The sequence below is a fragment of the Nuphar pumila genome, chromosome 3 (genome assembly GCF_984573655.1).
Source record: "Nuphar pumila chromosome 3, dmNupPumi1.hap1.1, whole genome shotgun sequence".
Taxonomy (NCBI): Eukaryota; Viridiplantae; Streptophyta; class Magnoliopsida; order Nymphaeales; family Nymphaeaceae; genus Nuphar; species Nuphar pumila.
The window spans coordinates 36,543,789-36,563,596 of record NC_143251.1 but is presented as its reverse complement, the minus strand read 5'-3'; the positions used below and the strand labels follow the sequence as shown (position 1 = coordinate 36,563,596).

Below are 19,808 nucleotides of genomic sequence, written 5' to 3'. Positions count from 1 at the left end.
TGGTACCCTTCCTAATCTTGTGGTGCAAGACTCCACTAAAATTGTGGAGAGTGGGGGAGAGATCTTAGCTTCTTAAAACTTTTAGCAAGTGGTAACTCCCCACGTTACCACTTACTTTTTGATGTAGTAAAAATGTAGGAGTTTAGTCTCACTTTTTTTTGTAAAGTAATGAAGTTGCATCAGTTGCATAGTTGGATTGAGCATGGACCGATCACTCAAACCGCACACACCACACATAGTCTATATCAGCTTATTGAGAAATCAGAAAGTTATTTTTTGTAGTTAGTCATGTGAAAGACCATGTTGATCGTTGGTTTGCACACACCACTTCAAAATGATCAAATGATCAATACAACATGTAGGTAAGTTTTATATTCTTGTAATTTCGTTTCTAAGTATATGGAAGTGTGGGTCTCATTCTATGTTGTGTACATCTCCCATGGATTTCTAAAAATGTAGATCTAGCATGTAAATGCAAAAATGTACTTTTTGAATCATATTTCTTTTATGCATGGAAGTAGATGATTGACAACTAGATCAGTACATACCATGTTCATTATAATCGGAAGTATGGACTCTATACCTAACTATGCACGAACATCCTATATGGACTACTTAGGCGTTCAAATTTTTGATGGATGAATGGCCATGCAGGTGGATCTGTAGTTTCATTTGTGGATGTATTTTAGCGACAGCATATGCGTATTTGCTATTAACGTAAATCTGCCATTGAATTTCATGTTGGTAACACTGTAGCATATGCAAGTTTGCTATTGGTACGAATCTGTCGCTGATATCACGCAAGGCATACACCAACATATGTAGATCTGTGACAAACATGATTACAAGATTGTATTGCACTATAAGAAAAATGTTAATTGGTGACAGAAATAATCCATCGCAAATTTGAGACGGATTAGCTAGAGAAAACTAGTTGTCCCTAAAATTGGAATTAGTTGCGGAATTAGCGATGGAAATATTTTGTCTCAAAATCTGTCGCTAATTAGTGATGAATTAGCGACGAAAACATTCTGTCTCAAACTTCGTCGCAACTTAGCGACGGATGAGTGACAAATTTTTTTCATCGCTACTCTGTCGCTAATTTATGGTAGCGTTTGAGACAGAATGTTTCCGTCACTAATGTGTTGCTACTTTTCGATACAAAACAACCAACTAGGGTGCGAGTTGCGACGTCGTTAATCTGCCCCTCCTTCGATAAGTAGCCTCAGTGTTAAACCCTCAGTCCAGTCTCTCTCTCTCTCTATATATATATATTTCTTTATTTTGCCTCTCGTTGTTTTCTCCCTCTCTCTCATTCAGAGCGATCGTGGGAGGACGGTTTCTGTAATAGTTTTATGTTTAATCGAGGTAAATCTCTCCCATTTCTGGTAGATCTCTCTATCTGTAGAGGTATCGTGTACTTAGTTGCTTTGGCTTGTAGCTAGGGTTTTGGATTCCATTCTTTGTTTATTTCCTTCTTTTCCCCCCCATTTTCCCATGTTTTCTTCTTATTATCGGTACAGATGAAGGCTTGGAGTTGATGCATCTTCGTTCTCGCGCCTCAGGATGGGAGGATCATGGACAAATGTGTTGTTATCTGATGTCCTACTGCTAGGGTTAAGTTTTTATGTGATGTGATTTTCTCTCTGTTTTGGAGTTGCATAGAGGTTTAGGGTTTTGTTGGGTTAAGTTTTTATGTGATGTGATTTTCTCTCTGTTATGTGATATAAGTTTTTACCTAGTGGTTTAGATGTTAAAATCACACCAAAATCAAAATCAAATTTTCAAAATTTGCAAAGATAGAGAAGGTGCTTGCGAAATCCACTCAACACAAAGAAAATAAGGCAAGCCCTATATAAAAATTTTATCTGTGTGTATTCGCATGTATGCATGTGTGTGTGTGTGCACTTCTATGTCTGAGTGCATATGTTGCATGTTATTCAAACAATCTAACAGTTATGCTTGTGTATATATCCCTAAGGCATGAGATTTTCACACTGTAAAGACCATTTATTGGTTGATCTTTTTAGTTTTATTGATTAGATCCCATTTGACCTGAATCATCATCATCACCATCAAGCCTTTTTTTAATGGTATCTAGTGCCAAAATCATCAACTCTTCGGAGACATTTGGTCTTTTTTGTGTATATTTGGTGCTTGTCTGCTATGAAACTTGTCGCCATTATTGTCAAAATGTTCTTTGAATGACTATGTAAATTTCTAATTTCTTCATTTTCAGTTTTTTATTGGTATAGAATTACCTGTAGCATGACAAAATCATATATATTTTATAAATGCTTGAGATGTGAAAGTAAATCCTGTATTCCATTTATTTTTTAAGCTATATGCTTACAGTCCTTTGTGCGTGTTGGATTACATCTATGCCAATCAGGTGCATACCTTATAAGTTGAAGAAAGATGTTGAACAAATTTGTACTTTGGAAGACATATTGGAGGGTCTCATGGTTTCTATGCCAGATAGGGATGGCCTTGTGTTCCCAAAGGTGTGCATCATATGGTTCAACTCCTGAAGATTTAACAGTACATCAACATTTCATATAATAGAATCAAAGAGATTCAAATTCATCATGTTATGATTCATGTGGTCTTTGTGCTGATTTCTTATTAGGGTGGGTGGGAAGATGATGAGTTTGTAGAGGAAGCTGCATGTCATGAAGCATTGAAGGAAGCAGGAGTAAAAGGTGATTTTGATGTAAGTGTTTCTTATATCCTGTATTTGTTTCCCACTTTAATCTAATATATTTAGTTTTTAGTTATTTTGCTATTTTTCTTGCTTCTTCATGATGTATGTCCTACACAGAACTATGACTGTAGCATATACACATGCATGTGCACCGATCCAAAGTTATATAACTGATCCAAATAACATTTTTATTTGTTAGAATATGGCTCGTGGAGGTCGCAGTGATCGAGGACAAAGTGGAGGCCATGAGACAACATTAGGTAGATGTCTTTGTGTTATATTTAAATATAGGCATTCATTATGTTTTTGCTTATATGTTGATATAAAAATTGTTACTTGTTAATCATCTTTATAGAATCCCAGCTCAGTAATCGCCAGTCTCAACCTTTGTCTTCACGTACAACTTCGATAGGTATATCATTTAAATAATTATATACTTAATTAGTTTAAATATGCACTGTGTGAATTTCTAACTCATTGTTTTATAGATGATGTTTCGCCTGTACATGACCCACCTACATCAGCTACTCATACACATCACGAGTTAACGTCGGTTGGTATGTATAGTTCCATAATGGTTAAAGTTATTTACTCAACATGTAGATAGAATGTATACATGGATTTTCTTATTTTTGTACAACAATCCAAGAGAGTCATATGAATGCTGGGTCTTCTCAGTCTGACACGCGATGACTCATTGAAATAATGTATATCGATAGTCGACCGTAAGTATTTTATTGTCACTTGTCCAATACTCATCTTATAAATAGTGTATATCGATAGTCGATTATTAATGCATACCAATTCATATGTAACGCGAGGCTCGAGCCATAAGAAGTGATTCAAGAAATTAGGAAGTCACTAGTTCAGCATCTTCTAGGATCGGTCGCTCAATAGAAAGAGTACCTAAAGGAAGTGCTGGACAGATTATGGTCTTCATTCATGGTATACAATCGTTTATCATAGCTAATATGTTTCATATTTAATTTTTTGTTATAGTCATGTGTACTAACTTTCTAAAATTATTTGTAGGCTTTGAATCGCTTCGCGACTAAGAAGGAGGAGCAAGATGCGAGGCTAATATGGCAGAAAGTGGTTGCCAGTCGATTTACTGACATGCTTCACAATATGAAGACTGCAGCAATACAATCAACTGGTGGGATAGATGATCCACTACAGTGGAAGGGCCATGGCCCTTCTACTATCAGGACAAATTATTGGAATGCAATGTGCGACAAGTAGGTGAGCCATGAATTTTGAAACCGCTCAGCAAAGGTTGCACAGAATCGAGCAAAGATGCTCGATGCCCATCTACACATAGGTGGTTCTAGGACTTTTGGGAGCCACCAGAAGAAAATGGTAACTCATCAATATATATATATATATTGTCAAATTTATAAGTATTTCTGCATACTTTCTAATTGATTTTTTTATCATTTAACCTTGCAAGAAGCCGAAAAAGGAGACCATGTGCCTTACAAGAAAATGTTTGTTGAAACACATAAATGTAAGAGCATGGGAGAGTTCGTATCAGAGAAGGCGAGAGCGACAACGGTATGTATTTATTGTATTAATAAACGTTGTAATATACAAGTTACCATGAATTACATTATCATAAATATTGTAATTCTTAATTATTAATTCATACTATAATCATTACTTTATAGGAGTCATACGAGCAGCAGATGGTAGAGCGATATGGCAGTGACTCTACTCAACATCTGTCTTTTGATCCTACAACATGAGTGACTGCAACCGGTGAAACCAAAAAAGGTCATGTGTTCGGGTTTGTGAGTAATATGAACACCCCAACAGTCGTTGTCTCCTCCAGCCAGAGCTCTCAGAGTTCTCCTGTCATCATCAACTCTCAACGTCCGATTGATCCTGCTATTTCTTGGGATGGTGTCCGCCAACTTCTTCAAGACACAATGCATGACTTTTTATATGAAGCCATTCACAACCTTATCCATAATGAGTTGTACAACTTTTTTTGGGATAGGGGAACTTCATCTACCTTCAACATGAGCTCATGTGTGCATAACGTTTATTTTAATACATATCTAAAGTTTCATGTCGTTAGATTTTAATACGTATATGCCTATAATATTTCATTATGTCATTAGTTTTAAGGGACTCTACATGTATTGTTTGTTGGCCTCTAAATTTTGTAGATGTCCTTCACTTTATTGCTAGTCTATGTGTCATTCAACCATGTTACTTTGATTGCCTTAGATTAGATGCATTGCATATAATTTATTTCATTATATTTTATTTATCAATACCAACATTTTAGTTCTCTTGTAAGATGTTGGAGATGATCAATGTAGAGGAGCTGATGGAGTTATAGATGGAGGGGCAGATCAAGACAATAAAGAGGATGATGCTCCGAATCTTGGCGAGGAATAGCTTCATGTGTTGAATTTGTTTTACGTACTTGTTGTTTCAAACAAAACTCTTTGTATATGTTCACCTACTTGTTGTTAAATTTGTTTCACTTATAACTTATGTTAAATTTGTTTCACCTAATTTGTATATGTATTTTTTATGTGTACTTTGTCTTTTATACACAGGTTATATAAATTGTATAACGAGAAATTTTTTCTCTATATTTATATTTCAAACAAAATTATTTTATTTTTTAAAATTTTGCGATGGATTAGCGATGGATATTATTCGTTGCTAATATTCAATGATAGATTTTTTGAAGAAATTCAGTCACAAAATGGTGACGGTATTTGGTGATGAATAATATCCATCATAAATTTAGCGACAGATTAGGGAAGGATATGTATCTATCGCAAAACCAAATCAGTGTTTATTTAGCGACAGACTCACGATGGATCATGATATTCGCTAATCCATCATAAATTAGCAATGAAAGTAGTGACAAATTAGTTCTGTTGCTAATTAGCGACCAAGGAATTGCGATGGATGCTATCCATCGCTAATCCATCGCCAATCCATCACTAAACAGTTCAATGATGAATTTATGATGGATTAGCGTAAGATAGCATCCATCGCTAATCCACAAAATTCTTTTAGTATTGGGGAATACAAAATTTGGCTGTGTGTGAATCTGCAATAGCACACCGGGCTATGAATAAAAATATATATAGGCGAAAAAGGCAAATGCACATGACCCAGTTGAGTGTAAAGTACGAGTAAGACTAGGTTCTATTATCATGGATGAATAATCTTTCATGTTGTGACTCATGTACAAGTCTTGGTTTTTAATGAAAACCTTATTGGTACTTTTTTTCTTTCACATTAGATCTGATTGGGCACATTGCTGGACCACCCAAATGTGGGTTGGGTGCTGTGATCATCGCAAATTTTTTCCTCTTTTGTGGTTTCTCTCTCTTCTTTCTCTTTTCCTTTTCTAACCTCTATTTTCCTCCTTTTTAAAGGGAGAAGAATAAAAGACAGAAAAGAAAGAGAGAAGAGAAAAGAAGGGAAGAGAAGAAGAGGAACTCTTTTGCAGGGTCTCACTTGACCTTGATTTGAAAATATTTAGAAGATAACTCGCCTCCGTTTTTGAAATATATTGCGGGAAAAATGGAGAGACGGAGCTCGCTCGTCGGTATGAGGTTCGACCGTTCCTGACGCCTTTACCAGGGGTAATCGAACCAAGGATCAAATTTATGCCTTTTTGCTTTGCCTAAATATTATTTAAGAATTTATTCTAAGTCTAAATGCACAAAGAATCATGTTTGTGCAATGCAAGGATGTATGCTCTTTTGAAAGATGATTTGAAAATTTCCAAGTGTTCTGAGATGAACTTGATAATGGAGTGAAGAAATAATTGAATTTAACTTAGAACTTTGAGATAGATCAGGGATTTGAAGTTCTAAGTCTTTTGGAATGATCAGAGTTGGGAAAATAAATCCTTGATTTTGAAAAGAATGATTGGAAGATGAATGAAAAGGAAATGAAGCTTCAAAGTCAGAAACAGACTTTGAATTTAAATTTTAAACTTGGATTTAAGAGAAGGAGATAAAATTTGAAGTGATATTGAATTCTAGATTTAAAGTTTGAAATAAGGATGGAATTTGGATTTGAAATCTAGAATTCGGGAATGGAATTGGATTCTGGATCCTAAATAGAATTGGATCCAAGATCTGGAATCCAAGATGGAATTGGATTCGGAATCTTAAAACGGATTTTTGATCTTAAAATGGATTTAGGATCTTAAAATGGATTTAGGATCTGAAATATGAGAAGATAGAGTTGGACTCTGGACCCTAAGATGGATTTTGGATCTGAAATCTGAGATCCAAAGTGGAACTGGGTTCTGGATCCTAAAATGGAATTTGGATCTGAAGTCTGAGATCCAAAGTGGAATTGGATTCTGGATCCTAAAATGGATTTGGATCTGAAGTCTGAGATCCAAAGTGAAAGTTAAATTCTGGATCCTAAAATGGATTTGGATCTGAAGTCTGAGATCCAAAGTGGAAGTTGAATTCTAGATCCTAAAATGGATTTGGATCTGAAGTTTGAGATCCAAAGTGGAAGTTGAATTTTGGATCCTAAATGGATTGTGGATCTGAAGTCTGAGATCCAAGGTGAAGTTGGTTTTCGGATCTAGAATCCTAAATGGGGATTGGATCTGGAGTTCAAGATCCAAAAGTAGAGATTGTACTTGAAAATCTGGATCCAAGTTGGGATTAGGATCTAACTTTGGATTTGGATTCTGAAAGTCCAAATGGGACTTTTGAATATGGATCTGGGTTTTGGAAACCCATATTGAATTTAAAATTTAGGAAAGGTCAAGCTTTTGAGATTCAGAATCAATCTCAAACTTTGATTTTTGAATTTTGAAAATAGGAAGATAAACTTGGTTTTGAATATGAAGAGGAATCAGAAACTTCAAAGTTAAATTGAACTTTGAAATTAAATTTTGAATTGAGTTAGAAATTTGAAGTTTGAATGTAAAATGATTTTGGAATTTCAAAGTCAAATTGGACTTTGAAATTTGAGATAGAATTGGAATTTGAAATAGAAATTTGAAAAAAAGAGGTTCGAGATCACTTGGGTTTTTGAAAAAGATTTTGAAAATATGATGCAATTCTATCTTAAATGATGAATGAATCTAAATTTTGAAATTGGATTTTGAAGATCATATTTCATTCTTTAAATGAATTAAAAATGAGATTGAAGATATAATACATCCCTGACTATGGTCATTGAATGTATTATATAATAACCACATTTAAATTCAAGTGAAGAATAAAACATTTTTGGTGTTTTTTATAGAGTTTAAAATGAAATTAACTCTCAATATACCCTGACTATGGCCATTGGTATATATATTGAATTAATTTTAATTTAAACTTTGATAAAAAGAGAAAAATATTTAAGAAAAATATGATGAATTTTGAAAAGGATCCAGTGTGGATCCAGTGTTATTTTATAAGAGATAAAAATCCTAAGTTTTGTTTACATCCTGACTATGGCCATTGATGTAAATCATCAACTTAGGATTAATTACCTTTTACGAAATGGTGCACGTGCCATTCGTGTTTCACCATTTTGAGATTTTAAGAAACAAAGGCAAAAAGCATGAAAAACAGACAATTTATGATATTTACAATGCTCATTCATTCTATCTAAAAGCTGGAAACGTAATATTCTCATTAAGTCCTAACTTATCACAAGGTTTAAATTTGAAAATACAAATCTCAAGTGATGACATTCTCCTCACGTTCCCTGCAAAACAATTGGATTAACGTGAAAATAGAAGAAGAATGACATATATCATAAGCAATGGAGGTGTCATGACAGCAACCAATGAATGATGGTGAAAAGGTAATGTACACTGCAAGTAACTCTACAACTGGTGCTATAACATGAATATAGAAGCTAAAGGGGTTGTGGATGTCGGGAAAGTGTATTTGTATTTGCAATAAATGAGCAGAATATATATATATATATATATATATATATATATATATATATATATATATATATATATATATATATATATATATATATATATATATTGTATAATGCTGGAAGAGGTGCTGGGCAAATACTACAGTAGCCGGTGGTGTGGTGACATGTGATTGGAGTGATACCAGTAAGGGTGCAGTAATGTTGACAGGGTGGTGGCAAGGGGGTGTCACGGTAGGTGTTAAATGAGCATGAGATGTGGAAACCACATTGGAAGGTGAATAATATACTCAGCAAGAAAATACTGTGATAAATGTGTTATGTTGTGATGTATTTATGTTGTGCATATTAGCTGGTAATGATGGAAGATGAATGATACCTATTCTGGATGGAGATGCTTACACCAAAATTTAGTCAGAGCTATCTCAAATCCATAAGATAGCTTCAATTTTATAGCAAATATTTCTATGAACATAAAGACCAAAATAATGCTACCATTACGAATATATGGGAGGCACTAACTTTCTTTTGCAGATGAATATACAGCATCACTTTACAACAAGTAAAAGTATCATGTACATGTTATTTAAGAAAATCTCATACTCTCTACTGCCTTAACCTTGAGTTTATGACATGGGTATGTTAAACCCAAAAATGAATGGATGGATATACAGGGTATGCAAGTAAATAAATAACTAAAAATATGCAAAAAATTAATATGGGGTGCTGATGCACAGATGATGGGGCATGGGTGCTATGTTTAAACTGACCACTTGTGATTATCACAAACGAAATACAGGCAGATGAGATGAACTAGTCTGATATGACATGTATACATATTCAGCAAAGTGCAAATGGACCATGCGCAGACTTTGGAAAGGGTCTATGATCTAGTTAAACTCAGCAACAAATGATAACAAATCTGACTGATGATATCTTTGAATTCAGATGAAACTTAGTTAACATGATTAGGTTCTATAACAAAAACCCAATTAACAATAGTAAAACACAATAGTGACAAACAAAATCCCATGAAATTTAATATTAGTGGTGAAACTCAGGAAAAGAAAACATCAAACTGCTGGAATCTCAAGCTACTGGAAATCTCAATCTTTGCAGATTGTCAATGACTGCCAATTCAAGAAAACCTAGATAGACCCTGCATCGATTACCAACCATCAGCAGCCGTGGGTCATGCAACTAAAGAAGATAATGAGTAGAGCTGAACCTGAACTTTTGATTGGCAGGGGAGGGCAGGGAAGCTGCATTCTGTACATCAGAAGGCTCTTGATCAGAACTTCCAAGTATCTTTGACGTGCCACCACAGGAGGCTGAGAAATATGTTAAACTCCATAATATATCCAAGTGCATCACCAAACCTCAGAACCCACATCTAAGGTGTTTTCGTGAAAAGTTAGACCATCCCAACAAATTCTCAAACCAATGGCAGGACACAGAGGTATCTCTTGGTACAGAAACGAGAGCTCAACAATATCTAACAGAAGGTTTTGTACTTTAATCAAAATGTCACCATCCATAGAGCTTTCATGATGGTGATTTCTCAAGCAGAAGTTGTAGTACAACATACTAGACACGAGTATCAACCAGTAATTTTTTTTCACCAATGCATTTATATCTAGAAAGGCATATTCTTGCATCAGAATTGCATGTGGTGTCGTGGTGGATCTATTTAATAGATGCAAGAGATTATCGTTGGGGGAAAAGGGCCTACTTGCTCGAGCCCATGGTTCATTCCTCGCTTAGCAATAATGAAAAAACAAATGCACCGTACAAATAGGAAGAACATGCTACTTTTCTCATCGCTTTTATTGTGGCAAATGGTATGAAGTTTTAATGATTTTTTTCATTCCGCGCCGGATTGGAAGACCTACCATGCTGAAAAGTCTTGCCGAGCTATGGTCACTGCTTTGGCCTTGTGATGAGAAACACACATCTCAGTTGTCGAACTCTCGGCGTACGTCCTTCAGCTTGAACACCTTGAGCCGACACACCTAACCAGGTGTTCAGAACCCATATGGGTAGAAGTGGAATCGACCTTGCAAAGCTAGAAATAGAATATTACATGCAATCCTTTTTAGAATTTTTACATGCTTCTCCTTGCAAATAGCTCGGCACATTGCTACGTTCCCTTTAGATTCATTTAACTAGCTTGACCTAAACGACAAGAATGGTCATTACCATATGACAAAATCTATAAAAATCATTTTATCAGCCACATAATTTTTGAAAAAAAATAAAAATTTTTGGTTTCTCATGTATTTTTATTGAGCAAGTATAGGCAAAATTAAACAATTATTATACACAATATATTAAAATGAATACATTTATCATAATACAATTGTTGATTTTTTAATACCATATACATATATACGATTGGGCATAATAGTGGACACCCAATCATTGAACGCTCATTCATTGTTTTTTTTTGGGATTTGGGGCATTTAGCGGCAGTCTTGGACAACTGATAATTCTCTGGGTGAAAAAAATGCCCTCTAGCAGCGGTCAAGAACCATAGCTAAAGGGTGTTTTTTTTTGTTTAAAACAACACCCACTGGTAGGCGTGCATCCAATAATAGTGGACAACACTGTTATATATGTATATATATATATTATTTATTTATTAGGTGGTAGAAGCCTACCGGGCTTTTAAAGGGTTTTTTTTTCAGGTTTTCCTTAAATCTGACCATGTAGGTGTGTTCTACATGTTTGATTTTATAGGAATCCTCTCTTTGATCATTCGATTCCAATACGAAGGTAGGTTTTCATAAGGTTTAAAAATTGATGGGTTTAAGATATTTATAAATATTCAAGGGTTCAAAAAATCATATTTTTTATTGAAAAAACATGATCCAAGTATTGTTTCCTAGCAAATCAACCTTGCTGAACACATTTGTAAGGTCAAATCTATGAAAAAACAAATTGAAAAACACATGCTCACTAGTAGTAGGCTATAAAAATGGTAGGCAGTGCAGCTACCACTTTTCTATCCCACCACCCGCCTATCGGGCTTTCTCTTGTTTTTTTTTTTAAATCTGATAGTATAAATGTGTTCTACATGCTTGATTTTGTAGGAATCAACTCTAAGATCATCTGATTCTGTAGGTTTTTATAAGGTTTAAAAATTGACAGTCTAAATTTTTCATAAATATTCAAGACTTAAAAAATTATGTTTTTTAATAAAAAACATGATCCAAGTGTTATTTCTTAGTAAATCGATCATATCAAATACATATTTAGGATTATATTTGTGAAAAACAACCTGAAAACCCACCATTCGCTCATGATAGACTAATGGTAGGTCAGAAAATTGGTAGGCAACTACCACAACCTTGACAACTTTTTCTTGGCTCGACTCTTTTTTTTAGAGGAAGACGCTGGGGGATTTCCCTGAATTCTATAAATATAAGAAAGTCAATTACATCTGATCCAGTGTCCAAAATAAAGAGTTACACGATCGCAAAAATAAAAAACTATAACCCATGGCCAAGAATGAGCCCTTACAAGAAGCACTTTCAATGCGGAAACAACGAGAGAAACATGAGGTTGAAGAAGGAGATGCGCCCTCCACACACAGATGAAAGCAAACTGCACCACCGTCTACTACTAGACACCACCTGCACATAAGTTCTGATAAAAATTACCCGGAAAAGGTGACAGCATTTCTCTTCCATCGGCCTGCTCTCATGCGGCCACTTCGAGCCTCCAATAAAAAAAATTTTAATCATGGTCATAAGCATCAAAGGAGACCAGATCAAAACCCCTAAACAAAACTGAACCAAACCTAAAGGTTATCATGTTCACATTCCCCATCTAGAATGGGTCTGTCACAATACCTCCTCTGTCAAAAATTTGCACCATCTTGCCCAACTCTTTTAGGCCAATCCAATGCAGGGAACTGATTCGGGCATACCGCCCAAACACTCTCAATGCCTACCTCTCTTCCTAGAACTCCCCCTCGTGATAACAAGTATTTTTTTCAAGCGCCAAATTGTTCATAACATCACCTGAAAAACTACATCCTAGCACCTTTTAAGCCACGGGAATGAAAATTGAATAGACCTCCACCATATAAGTCCGCAAATGATATCCGAATGATACACATTCTTGATATTAGATAGACACATTCTATCTCTTTTCAAAAATTTTATGATTCTTAAGCGTTTACAGTTGTTGCCGCCATGTGTGAAATTATCAAAGTTTTGGAAATTCCATTTAGGGGTCAATTTTTTGCCCTTATTTCAAAAATATGCTTTCATGTTTTTGAATTTTCTAATGTGGGCCTGTGTTTTCCAACAAAGGCCTACTTTTATCAGACTTTATTAACTAAAAGTTAAATCATAAGAAAATGACAACAATAACCTTCACAAATCAAATGTTCAAAATATTTATCTTTTTTCTTTTTATGAAGATGAATGAGTAGTTTTTAGTTTCAAAGGACAATGAAAGAAACTTTTTTTTTTAAACAAATCATGTTTTTCAAGAAGATGAATGTTAGTCTGAGATCCATACTAGATGGCCTGGGACATGACTTCTATTTATAGGTATAGGACTGTGTTGTGTTCCCCATTTCTGTGAACTTAGCTCCTGATTCAAATGAGGAGAGCCCAACCTCAAGTGACCTTGATCCAATTCCTAGGGTCCAAAACTTGCAAATGGATCTCTTTTAAGACAAACTAGATCCGTTACCCAAGCTCCACTTGTTGTAGTCATGCCACATGAAGGACTACCCATTAGCCATGCAGCCACATCAGCTGATGGGATCCCTTGGGTAATCCCTCATTTATTGGCAAGTGAGACCCACATGGGGCATTCGCTCTAGAAGGAATAGAAGAAGAGTGAGCCTCACCCATTGGTGCCACCCAAGAGCCTTCAAGGCCCTTACAAGGAAGTTGTGTAGACCCTTAGAGTCCTCTTAGATAAGCATGTACAAGGGAGTAAAGACGATTCCTAGGTAATACCTTGGCTCTAAGGAAGGTGTTACCTATTTTGAGTTAGGTGTTATCTAAGTTTAGGTTTAGTCTCTTAGGATTTTCTATTTGCATTTAAGTTTTTTTGAACTTGTTAAGATGGTTAATGCCTCCTTTGAGCCTATAAATAGAGGCTCTATTTTGTAGTTGGATAAAAAAATTATATGAAAAGGAAATGAAGCTCCCTCTCTCAAATTCGTCTCTCTCTTCCCTTGGCCCTTAGGCCTTCGTTTGATCGAGTCCCTTCTTTGACCTTATTGTGAGTCCTTTCCCTTGACTTATCTCTCTTTTCAGTAAGGTCCAAATCTTAAATGCAGTGGCTGATTTCTAGTGGCTCTATTCATTACAAGAAGACCAAGGCTACGACCAAGGCCCTCTATCTTCAAGGTGTACCAAGCCTGTTCAGTGGACTCAAAGCTTACCAGGTGTAGTCGTGCATTCTGTGCAGTACAAGGCTAGATCAATCATGTCAACCTTCGTAAACCATTCTTAGCAAGCCTACCTAAGTCCATTAAGTGGTTCCAACCTTTGTCCTAAGCCCCAACCCATCCAAGAACTTTCCTAACCTGTGTGAACCTAGTTAAGGCTCAGTTTCATCCAGCCGATAAATGCAGAAGCTAAACTGAATTTAAGTAGTCATTTTTATAACTAGAACGAGTTTGGTACTTAAATTTTAATCATAACTCCTTCTACATGTCCTTAGCTTCTTTGCCAAAAATCAGCCCCAAAATTTAACCCAATTAAGAGAACCAACCTATTTTCCAAACCATGCATAACCTGAAACCCAGTCTTGTCCTGAATCTTAGTTTTCTATTCATAACTTTATAAAACCCAAACCCCTTGAAGTTAGTCCTTCAAAATTTAACCAAACCTTACCGGACATGTCTAGATTAATCCTTAAAAATTTGAGATTTTTTTGCCTAACCATTTAGGAGAACCAAATTTTATAGTAAAACTTATCAAAACCCAACTGAACATGTTTCATGTTTACCTTGTTTTGATCTATCTAAAATTGCTTTTGGATATAGTCCAAATCCCATAGGCCCAGAACATATCAAACTTTGTCTTCTACCTAGATTTAGTGGATTCTTTGCCAAATAAACTAAATCCAAATACCATACAGTTACCTGAATCTGATTAGCTAGAGATTTGAGGTGGCACAATCTAGGATTTAATGTTAAGGCCTAAGTTTTATGAATTTGGTAGCCAAAAGGGGGTTACGCTAGGGTCTTTGGAAGGTCTAAAGGAAGAGTTTTGAGATTTTTGGCAAGTTCTAAGGTCAAAAACACCTTCTAGGTGCAAATTGGACATATAATAGCAAGTTTTTAGCTTGGATGAGAACCTAAGTTGCCATCTGAGTAGAGGTGACAACCTAGGTAGTCATTTGAGTGAAATGGGTCCAGACCTAGGTTGGATTCATTCATTGGAATAACAACTCAAGCTATATGGGTGCCAACTCAGACCAAATATGATCCAGATCTAAATGGTAAGAATGACAACCTAGCTTGGATGACAAGTGAGCTTGGATCTGATCCAAATCCAAATGGTAAGGACAATAACTAAACTGAATATATTCCAGATCCATTTAATTCAAATGAAAAGTAGAGTTCAGATCTAAACTTAAAACAAAAAGTAGGGTCCAAATCCAAATAGTTGTAACACCAAGTGGGTTTAGATGACAATATACAGATGACAAGTGAGTTTGGGTGAAAAGCAAGAATGATTCTAGATTCAGAACCACATTTAAATAGCTTAAAAACCTTGTTTTTGCCATAACTTTTGATCCCAATATCTATTTGAGGTTTTCTTTGGTGCATTGGAAAGCTTATGATGTCCTTTTTAATTTCAAAACATCATTTTTAGGCCAGGAATTCATTTGAAGCAGATCTAATAATTTTAGATAAAAGACATCGATGCTTTAAGAAAACAAACATTTAGACAAAATCTCTGAGACAATGATTGGTTAAAATTAGGGTATCTATAAATGCCTCTCATTGTTCTCGAGCGTCCAAAATTCAATTGATAATAAAGAAGTAGACACACCAATTTTGAAAGACAATTATGAAAAGCTTGACAATCAAGAGATATTTTTAAAAAGGCTTTTAATGAATGACATTGATTGGTGTGCACTTTGTAACCTTTCGTGCATGTGTGGCTTTACATGAGGATCTCCACTGTGCCTAATGTTGGGAGGTCTTGTCAATTAAAGTCAAATTTACAAGACAAAGCAAGCATCTTGTCCCACATGAGGGTTTCCTAAGTTTTATGCCTAATATATGGAGGTCTTGCCAAACAAGGTCAAATTCCCAAGATGGGACACATGCCTACAAATGTGAGATTTCATGAGAGATAGAAAGATTCCAAAAGATATCTTTGAAAAGATTTTCTGAATGATAGGTTTTACTAAAATGAAACTTGTAGAGAGGACATTGTAGGTTTGATTGTACTTGTCTTTAGGACTCATACTGCTTCTTCAGTCCATGGAACAACCTATAGACCAAATATCCTTTTATCTACATGAGAATTTTAAGATAGGACTTGGTAGGTTTACCTATAGTTTGGTTTGCTGCAAAACAAAGAGAAAGTTAGTGCAAATGTGAATGATATGCAAAATGAATGTAATGAATTCCTTTGGATATGGATCTAGATATACTTTGGATTCAATTGGTTTAAATGAAAACTTAGCTCAATTGTCAACTTGGTTGAAACGACAATGTGGTTTAAACAACAAGCTGGCTCAAATGACAATTTGGTTGTCACCCCTATTGGGTTTCCTTATTTCTCAATTGTTTCCAATTTGGAGTTTTTCTCAGCTTATTTGAGGCTGATTTTTTTTTAATTTGTTGTTCTGAAGATTATTTAAGAGTTCACTATAGAAATCAAATGTGAAAGTGTTTTTCCTTCCTTTTGTGGCCATGAGCACAAATATTTCTGACTTTGAAGAGGAGACTTGGTAAAGCATTAACATTCTTATGCCTTTCCCTTTTATTTTCATGCTCTTGATGCCTTTTGCTTCTTTTGCTATATAAAGAATATTGATCAAATCTTTCCTTCATTCGTGAGTATTCTGGTGTTGGTACCAAGCATGGGTGAAGCCTTCATTGCCTTTATTGAGCGGTTCATCTTAGCAAAGTTGAATAGGATGAAAAACTTCTCATTACATTAATGAAGTGTTGGAATCCTCAAACTATCACTTTTTCGCTTTCTTGATGAGATGATGATTAAGCTTGAAAAGATTGCCGTGGATTCCTATTTTTAAAAAGATTTTTTAAAATGAATTTTAAAATATATTTGGTTTTAGTCTTTAGGAGACAAGGGTTTCATTCTTTAAGAACACGAGTCGTTCCTTCTCTGATGAGCAGGGATCAGTCAATTTAGGGGTGCAACTTTTTATTTTATAGTTTTGGGTGCGCAATCTAGACGTACCTCGATCCAGCGGAGCACCACCAACAATTGAAAAACATGGGAAACCAATAAAAGTATAAAAATTAGAGATAAATATGTAAAAAAATAAAATAAAATAAAAAATAAATAAAGAAAAGAACTTACCATGAGCTTAGATAGCCCTCCTAATGACTTCGACGAGCATAACAAATTTGACAAACACTCGATCTCCAACTTCTGGTGTATGTATCTGTATGGCTTGAAGTTTGTCGGTTTGGATTCTGGCGCAACAAAAATAGTGTGATCATGTGACCGTGAGGGAGGACGACCTTTTGGCTCCTCAAACACGGTGGTTAACTCCTAGAGTAAGGTTTTCAGATCCCCTTAGGTTGGCTAAGGAGTCATGGGTGTCCTATTCATTGCCATTATCACATATATCTAGAACATGCCCTCCTATACAACTTTGGCGAGTTGTTTAGACTCGACCATAGTGGGAGGCACACAGAGATGCATGCAGATCTTTATGAGTCTTCTATTGTACCCAAACTCTATGGTTATGTCCTTAAAGTTCCACCGGATAGACCCAAAGGACTTCAACCAATGCATCCCTAACACGATGTTTGTGCCCTTAATGGGAAGCACATACATGTCCATAGTCAAGATTGTTCTCTGGATCTCGAGCTAGACTCCAGGGCAACGGGTTGTGCACCTCAGTTTGATTTCATTTTCAACTACCACCTCGAAGGGATATTGGGTTGTCATCTCACACTTGTTCCTCTTGGCTGTTTGAGTGCACAAGAAGTTGTGCATTGACATGTGTCTATCAGAACCAAGATACTCAGCTGGCTGATTCTCCTAGGTACTCGCATTGTCTATGATACCTCGACACCAACTAGGGTGCGATACGAGATCTTCATGACCACCTTTGGAATGACCTCACCTGCATCTTCCAACAAGGACTCATTGTCCTCGCTGTCTTTGCTATCCTCGGTCTCATTGTCACACAGGTACAGGTTGAGGGCCTTGCATCTATGGACCTTCACCCATACTTTATAACAGTTGTAACAAAGCCCCTTCTGGCGATGCTCCTCCATCTACTCATGGGTGAGCCACTTCACCTGCATCGAAGGATAATCTTCTGACTTGCGCCCTGACAGGGGGTACCGATCCCTGACCTGATTACACTTGGTCTCTCCTATGGATCCCAAGGGCTGCCCGACTAGGGGCTAATTTCCTTGAGACGTGTACCTCTAACTAGACATCCCCCTATCCTTAGCCCAATGTGAGCTCTGCTGGGATAGCTTATCCTCGACCACTCTCATCAACTTGAATGTTTGAGTCAAGGAGGTGGGCCTCACGACTTGGACCTCGATCCAAAGATCTAGCTTGAGCTTGGATATGAACGCACCGATCAAGGATTCCTGGGACCACCCGATCATTAGGTTGCTCACCTGCTCAAATTTTGCCTAGTACTCCATGATGCTGCCTTGTTAGTAGATCTTGAACAACATAACATGATGGTTAACATAGGCAGAAGGGTAAAACAATATCACTAAGGCTTGGGAGAAGGCCTCTCAAGGAATCATATCCATTTACGTCTCCAACCAATTGTATGAGTGAATGGCCTCATCCTCTAAGTGGATCAAAGTAAATGTGACCTGATCTTCCTCCAACGTTTTGGCAATTTTGAAGTATTGTTCTTCACAAAATACCCAACTACTTGGGTAATCACTGGCGAACTTCGAAAAGTCTAGCTAGGGTTGGTGGATGGAGTAGGGTCCCTACGTGGATCCTGTTTCTAAACCACTTGTGCCAAATCCTCCAGAATGCCCTGAGGGCTTACCCTAGGCTCCACGATTTTGCATAGAGTCCAAGATTGTAAGCACCTACTGGAAGCGCCCATCCACCTTACAGTTTAACACATCTATGTGTTTGTTCAACCTAGTGAACCTTTCCTCAAAGTGATTGTTGTGAGCTTGAATCTCCGTGTGGAGCTCGCCACTCTGATCTTAAACCCATGTCATACTTGGAATTTCCAAGGTATATATGGATTCAAGAAATGGGTACCGAGGACTCGTAACCAAATAAGAACACCTCACGTGTATCACCCACTAGGCAGAGGGCTTGTGCATGAAAGATTGATTATTCAAGGTGAATTTAGCGACATGCCTAGGTTGGTGAGAACCTCTCAAAATCAGCCTTATGCCCAGCATGTTGACAAAAAAAGATTGTCTGATACTAAAAAAGAATCTTAGGTGACACCTAGGGACTAGACCCAACAAGAATTGCAAGAAAAGGGTTAGATAGCACCTAGTCAGAATTTGTGAAGGGCGTGAGCCCTTGTTGATGCACAAAAGTATTTGATCTAGTCAATCTTGATCCCGAGGAAGACCTCTCTTTGATACCACATGGCAAGATCTGACCTTAGGGAAGGATGATTCCGAAAGATCTAGACGTGAGGGTGGCCTGGGCCTAAATCCTAGGAGAGGCATCAACATGAAGGAAGAAAATCATTCTCTCCTAGCCAGTGTCATGCACAGAAAAAGTGATAGGGCTATGTGGAGGGAGAATATTGATCTCTCAGGATTGAAAATCATGAATAAAATCGAAGAATAAAGACTCACTCAATAAATTTTATTAGAAAACAAATTAAGAACAAACACCTATATGTAGGCTACCTCAGAGTCTAAAAAGAATCAGGAGTCCTAAGAAAGTAGAGAGTTCAAAAGAAAAATAAAGTGCAAGAAATAGGAATCCAAAAGGGTGGAACATCCTCCAGTCCCGACGTGGTTGGGGCTCTTGGGCGGATCTAAGTCCAGATCATGGGAATTGGGTCTCACTCT

The 19,808-nt window shown here is 36.5% G+C and overlaps 1 protein-coding gene across 1 annotated transcript; it reads left to right on the top strand.

Annotated features, from left to right (window-relative positions):
* The first annotated feature begins 2,381 nt into the window (after positions 1–2,381).
* LOC149842591 (nudix hydrolase 18, mitochondrial-like) lies at positions 2,382–14,012 on the top strand. Its single transcript, XM_090000695.1, has 4 exons — positions 2,382–2,504; positions 2,630–2,713; positions 9,841–9,897; positions 13,899–14,012. The coding sequence occupies exons 1-4, from the start codon at positions 2,382–2,384 to the stop codon at positions 14,010–14,012; spliced, it is 378 nt and encodes a 125-aa protein (XP_089856821.1).
* The last annotated feature ends 5,796 nt before the right edge of the window (positions 14,013–19,808 follow it).